Source organism: Citrus clementina, unplaced genomic scaffold, assembly GCF_000493195.1.
Source record: "Citrus clementina cultivar Clemenules unplaced genomic scaffold, Citrus_clementina_v1.0 scaffold_3, whole genome shotgun sequence".
Taxonomy (NCBI): domain Eukaryota; kingdom Viridiplantae; phylum Streptophyta; class Magnoliopsida; order Sapindales; family Rutaceae; genus Citrus; species Citrus x clementina.
The window spans coordinates 28147013-28153972 of NW_006262339.1; the positions used below are offsets into that span (position 1 = coordinate 28147013).

Consider the following 6960-nt stretch of genomic DNA (forward strand, 5'->3'; position numbering starts at 1 on the left):
ATTAAAATAGGAGTAGCAAAATCGTAGTGGACATTCAATTAACCAACTAATAGTCTAAGAAGCAAAAGAGAGGATTACAAGTTCACAACACCATTAATTCCCACACGAAAAACCCCTTCAATGGATTGCTTGCCTTCCCAATGCTATATACTGTGCAAACTGCGCACTGTCCAAGAAAATGTTTTCAATTTAGTGTATTTTCAAAATGCTTATTTTCTCAGAATATAAAAAAGTTAAAACATGTAATCTTCAGAAGCATATAATAAAAGAACACTTCCACAAATTACTACAATTTCATGCAGTAGAGATTGAAGAGTTGAATTCCACTTGTAGACAAAGACCTTTTGTTTTGTCTAATGTTAATAATGAAAACAACAACAGAGGATTAACTGATGCTTTGACTTATTAGCAGATTGCAATGAATTATTGACTGATGCTTTGACTTATTAGTTCTGCAGCTAAGTTAAATAAAATAAGGTATTTTCAAAAGCAAAATGGAATACATAGATAAAACATCATCTTAAACAAATCACAATCCAGAATTAGAGCATTTTCAACATACCTAAGGAAAAAAGAATACGTGAAAATGGGTGATTCATTTGCTAAGGAGTGTTGATTTGGTCGTCTCTGCAAATTCTTTAGGGACTCGGTTCCAGTTCCTCTACATCTGAAGTTCCACTCGTGCTAGGCAAATCATCCAATTTCCAAACTTCGGTAGCAAAATTGATAGTAAAAGTGTTGTCTTTGGTCTCGCTGGGATTTGCATATACTGGACATACTCCGCAACGTTCTATCTTGCAACCCTTCAGGTTACTCTTAGCGAAGAACTTAACTGTGGCAGTTGTATGATTGTAACAATCAGGAAACCCAACATTCAAGCAAGGTTTAAAACCAAGTATGACATGATCTGAATCAATGAGGTCTTCAATAAAGCGCGAATTGTAACCCAGATCAACATGTTTGGTTTCAGAGAGAGTCTTTATTTCTAAGTCGAATTGACACTTGACGTAAAAATAACGAAAACAATCAGAATAAACTTGCTTTAAATCAGGAACAGCACAACAACAGAGGATTAACTGATGCTTTGACTTATTAGCAGGTTGCAATGAATTATTAACTGATGCGTTGACTTTCAAAAGCAAAATGGAATACACAGATAAAACATCATCTTAAACAAATCACAATCTAGAATTAAGAGCATTTTCGACATACCTAAGGAACACGAATACGTGAAAACGGGTGACTCATTTGTTAAGGAGTGTTGATTTGATCGGCTCTGCAAATTCTCTTGGTTCTCGGTTCCAATTCCTCTTCATCCGAAGTTCCACTCGCGCTTGGCAAATCATCCAATTTCCAAACTTTGGTAGCAAAATTGAGAGTAAAAGTGTTGGCTTTGGTCTCGCTGGGATTTGCATATACTGGACATAATCCGCAACGTTTTATCTTGTAAACGTTTAGGTTACTCTCAGCGAAGAACTTAAATGTGGCAGTTGTATGATGGTAACCATCAGGAAAGCCAACATTCAAGCAAGGTTTAAAACCAAGTATGACATGATCTGAATCATGGGGGTCTTCAATTGAGTGCGAATTGTAACCCAGATCAACATGTTTGGTGTCAGAGAGAGTCTTTATTTCTAAGTCGAATTGACACTTGACGGAAAAAAGATGAAAATCAGAATAAACTTGCTTAAAATCAGGAACAGCACAAAAAGCAAACCCGATTAAGTTTCTGCAAAAAGAGTGCGGTGGCAGTTGAATACATATCGAATATCCTGAACTTTGATTGCTGAACCAGTCAGGAATTTCTCTTCCAGGTAAAACAATTAGGGATCCCCTCAGTTCAGAAAGTTTCTGTGAGATGACATTTAAAAAAAGAAAATTGTAAAATGAAAACCATGATTTCAGATATAACAAAGAGGGACAGAGTAAACAAGAGAGGGAATTTGATACCTCGTTGATTGCCTTTTCATAGCCCAGTCTCAGTGATGCAATTGCCATACCCCGAATTATTAGTAGTGAATCTGCCAAAATCTTGTTGTTTGCTTTTCCATCAAGTTTCAAGCAGTTAGTAAACTCAAAACAAATTGCTGCTGACTCCAGAGATTGAATAAGGTCAGGAGAGGGTTTCGATAGCTTTTCTAGTATGGATGCATCTAGTTCTTGCAGACATGACGGAATCTCTGGCAAAGATTGAAGCCGCTTGCAGTTCGTTGCATCTAGTTCTCGTAGACACAATGGAAGTTTTGGTAATGACCGAAGCATGTTACAATCCCTCAAGTAAAGACTTTTTAGACACAATGGAAGTTCTGGTAATGACTGAAGCATCTTACAATCCCTCAAGTGAAGAGATTTTAGGCGCAATGGAAGTTCTGGTAATGACTGAAGCATCTTACAATCGCTCAAGTCAAGAGAACGCAGTCGCGACAGTTGCTTGATGCTTGCAGGTAAACTCTCAAAGTTATTTTCACGTAGATCCAAGCTTGTCAGTGAGGATAAACCTAATAATAATGATCGAGGCAATGATACCAAACCTTTGCATCTAGAGAACTCAAGAATTCTAAGTACGTTTGAATCTGCAACAGAGGATGGTAGTTGACTAATAGCTGATCCAACTGCTGAGATGGCCTGCAAAGATTCTAAATTGCCAATGTTATCCGGCAACTTATCAAGTTTAGAGCAATCATCTACGGACAATGATTCAAGCCCCGGTAGATTTTCAAATGACGATGGCAGCTCTGTAATTGCCGTCCCGTCTAAATTGATGCGTTTTAAATGTTCCATTTTCTCCAAGATTTCTGGGAAGCGCTCAAGGTTCAAGCAGCCATTAACAAAAAGATCAACCAAAGATCTCAATTTACAAAACCTAGTTGAAATCCTCTTCAGCCGTTTGCAATCCCTCAAATACAACACTTCAAGATCAGTTAGGCACTCTATTGATGATGGAACTTCTTCCATTGCAGACTGGCGTAAGTATAGCTGTGTAATTTTCCCAGAAATCTGTGGAAACTCTATGAGATTAACACAATAGGAGAAATTAATAGTTACTGGACAAACAAAATGAAGATTGCTTGGAAAAGACCTAAGACTTTTGCAGCCCTCAAAAGACAACGCACTGAGATACTTGAAATTCTGGATAGATGAGGGAACACAAGCCTTTTCTCCTTCCCAAGGTTGCTCAACTTTACTAAAACGCAAATTCAGTTCAACAAGGTTCTTTGGCTTGAAATTTGATGGCAGTGTCCTTAATGGATATGTGTCCCAATGAAGATATCTCAATTTTTCAGGAAGATAATCTAGGCCATTTGGAAGCTGCACTTTAGAGTATGAAAGTTGCTCTTCAATGCTCATACTTAGAAGATTTTCAATCTCATACTTAGGTACATAAAATTTGAGCAATCTCAGATTAGACATATTTGTGAAGGCTCCGGGGTCTAAATTGATGCCTTTTATTTTGGACAAATCCAGAAATATGCCTTCAATTGCATCGGTCCCCTTATAAAAAAAAAAAAAAAAAAACAAAGAATGGGTAAGCCTAAAATAGAAAAGAAACATTCGTGAACTTTATTAACTAAGGGGATATTATCATTTTCCCGCCGACACATCATGTCAGTACCACGGTTTGGTAAAACTATCAATTTACCACCAAACATTTAAACTCATTCCGTTAAACTGTTAGCATTTTCCCACCATTCTGTTAAAACTCAGTTAATATGTAACAGAAATTTCCTAAAAGGTCAATTTTACCCCTGAAGCATAAAAGACCATGTAATTAACCTTTTATGAATTTTGTAATTAAATCATCATTTGTTGTTCTTCATTCTTAAAGGACAAAAATTACCCTTTATAAATTTTGTAAAATTGACCGTGTGGTGTTAGGTACTTCATAAATTGATTTAATTTTTAAAGAGCAAATTTATTTATTTAATTTTTTTTTATAAAATTATTATCATCATATCAAAGATTAAATTGCTTCTTTTGCACATTCTTTTTTTTTCCCTTTCATAAATTGATTTTTAGTAATAGAATAAATTGTCTTTAGCTCGTCAATTTAATTAATAAATTAAAGCTAAAAGGAACATTTAAGCTAAAAGGAGTGATTGGAGGCAGAACTAGGTGGGCCAATCAGTCCATTTTATTAGCAACTGTTGCTTAAAAAAAATTATACTCTAAAATACACTTACTTTTTAAAAAAAATATAATTATATTAAAATAGAACCAGGTGGGCCAATTCTCATGGCACTCACTTTGTTATGACACTCTTCACTAAATTTGAAGAGAAATAAAATTATACTCTTCCCACTCTTATTCAACATTCCAAATTTGATAAAATCTAGAGTTTTCTTTAAAAATTTAAAATTTGAAGACTTGTTTTCTTGACACCCTCAGTCATTAATTTTACCTAATTATGGTTTTTATGATTTTGGTTGTTTTGTTCATAAAATAATTTTACTAAAGGATGTTCTCGTAATAATAAAAATTATAAAAAAAACATGGGTGTGCTGGTATGGTTGGAGAAATATGAGTGCATAACTCCAAACAAATAAAAGATATATATATATAAACGGAAGATTCTTACCTTATTATGCTTTAGTACCCGGCGGATTTCCTTAGGATCCCACAACCTGTTGCGTTTGCCTGGCTCTTTCTCAGATTCTTGGCGAACAATTTGTCGCCCCATTTCTTGCAATATATCATGCATTTGCAACAATTTGTCGCCCCATTTCTCAGATATTGATATGAGTGACTTATCAATAAGGACATCCAGTCCATCCGACTCAGAATCATCAAGAATCCTTGCCACAAAATCTTTATCCTCTCCCTCAAAGAAACACGCAATATCTAGAAATATGCTCTGCACCCTGGGCGTTAATTCATCAAAACTAATCTTTAATTTCTTATAAATAGCATGAATATCAGATTCACAAATCCGATTTAAGTCGTCCAATACTTTTCCCCAATGGCTTTTCCCCTTGAGGGAGGAACCCAACACTTTAAGAACTAATGGATTGCCATCAGCATACTTTACAACTCTCCGTGAGTCAGGTTTGAAATCTTCAGGACAATGCTTTTCTTTAAAAGCGAAGTTACAAAAATGCTCGAAAGCCTCATGAAAATCCATTCCATTAACCCTATATATTTTCTTCTCCTCCACTCCAAATTTTTCGAGGACTCCTTTATCCCTAGTGGTTACAACAATTCTACTTCCTGGACCATATTGATCAAGCTCTCCAATCAGACCCTCTAATTGTCCAACTTCATTCACATCATCGAGTACTATCAACACCTTCATACGCCGGACCCTCTCTTTAGTAAAATGTGGAATATTGGCACCAGCTACTTCAAGTTTTTCGCTTAATATTGTTGAAAGCATTTCCTTTTGTAGGTCTTCTAGGCCACCCTCTGTTTCTGATTTTCTCCTAACATTTTTTGCAAAGTATTTACCATCAAACTCACCAGAGAATTGATCGAAAATAGCTTCGGCAAGGGTGGTTTTGCCGATACCACCCATGCCCCAAATTCCAACAATTTGGACAGTATCCGACAAATCCATACACAAAAATGGTTTAATCTGCTCAATTCGTGAATTTAATCCAACTAGGCCGTTGGATGAGTCCGTTGAGACTGTTATTTTTTCCAACTTCTTCAAAACATCTTCGACAATTTTGTTTACAAGTTCCGCATCGTGCCTAATATAAAGGTGCAAAGATGCAAAAACATTGAGTCAAATCGGGCCAAGACAGAAACAGAGATAAGATGAATTAGGAAAGAGAGTTACCTGAATTTCGTGGATTCGTGGCCAGCAAGACCGGATGTTTCTCTCAGTGCATCCCTCCACCTCTGAACCATTTCTGGTTTATCTTTGAACTTCTGTTCTAGCTTGTAAAAACCGTCCCCAAAAACTCCGGTTTGATGCCGCACATCGGATGGACTTACTCCATAGAAAACCGGAATATTGATTTGGCCGTTTGTGTGCTTGCATTCAAGAATCTTGACAAGTTCATTCAGGCACCATTTTGAAGAAGCGTAGTCCTTTGAGAAAATGACCACCGAAATTTTTGAACCTTGGATTGCGTTCAAAAGGGCATCTGAAATCTCATCTCCTCGCCTGAGCTTTTCATCATCCATAAATGTTTTGATTTTCTTTTTGTCATACAAATCATCATAGAGATGGCAAGTAAAGATCCTACGAGTGTCCTCCCCTCTAAAATTGAGGAAGACTTCATAAATGCAAGAAGAAGAAGAAGAAGAAGCAGCCATGAAGGAAATTTTAGAAAATTGGTGACAGAAACAGAGAATTAATGTTGAGAGTTGAGAGAGGAGATGTAAGAATGAACATGTGTGAAGATTCTTGCAAGCACACACTAAATAATTGAATGGCTGGAGCTTTCTTAGTCTCCTGGAAATTTCCTGGAGCTTTCATATACATGATTTGTCAAGTCAAGAAACATAATCATGATAATGGGGCAGACCAGGAAGAAAAGAAAATTTGATTCAACCAATAAAGGAAGGAAAAGCAAAGAAAGAAAATTTGAAAGTAGATTCAGAGAATTATAAAAAGCTAAAGGAAATTGGAATTTTGTACAATTTCTCCAGCGAGGAACTTTCACTGTCATTACCTCACCGTTAGAGTTTGGATTAAGATTTGAGGGTGCAGGCATTTACCTAGAGTTTACCTCCGCACTAAATTCTTAAGTTTTGAAAATTATGAAACCTTTATATTGGGAGATATTGTAATCGAATCAAAACTTAAAATTTTTATAATGTTAATATTTAATCTTTCAAAAAACAATAACCTCGCCGTTGTAGTTTGGATTAAGATTTGAGCAATTATTTACCTAAATTTTACCTCCGTCTGTAAATTCTTAAGTTTTGAAAATTATGAGACCTTTATAACCGAATCAAAATTTTGAATTTCAATATTATTATTCTTTAAAATTTTTTTTGAGATAACAGAGTGAT

General features: G+C 35.7%; 1 protein-coding gene across 5 annotated transcripts; it reads right to left on the reverse strand.

The window, feature by feature from the left end:
- Positions 1-15: 15 nt before the first annotated feature.
- On the reverse strand, positions 16-6250 carry LOC18046142 (disease resistance-like protein DSC1). Of its 5 annotated transcripts, none has more exons than XR_002906323.1 (6): positions 5777-6250; positions 4577-5687; positions 1951-3492; positions 1213-1851; positions 563-832; positions 16-166 (listed from the first exon to the last, which is right to left on the reverse strand). XR_002906323.1 is itself a non-coding variant. In XM_024187727.1 (5 exons), the coding sequence occupies exons 1-4, from the start codon at positions 6124-6126 to the stop codon at positions 1252-1254; spliced, it is 3603 nt and encodes a 1200-aa protein (XP_024043495.1). In that variant the 5' UTR covers positions 6127-6250; the 3' UTR covers positions 16-159; positions 1213-1251. The 5 variants fall into 5 exon arrangements, 2 of the variants coding, with proteins under 2 accessions (XP_024043495.1, XP_006442179.2); XR_002906324.1 differs by having other exon boundaries at positions 16-159; positions 563-1001; XR_002906322.1 differs by having other exon boundaries at positions 563-1001.
- Between the last annotated feature and the right edge of the window lie 710 nt (positions 6251-6960).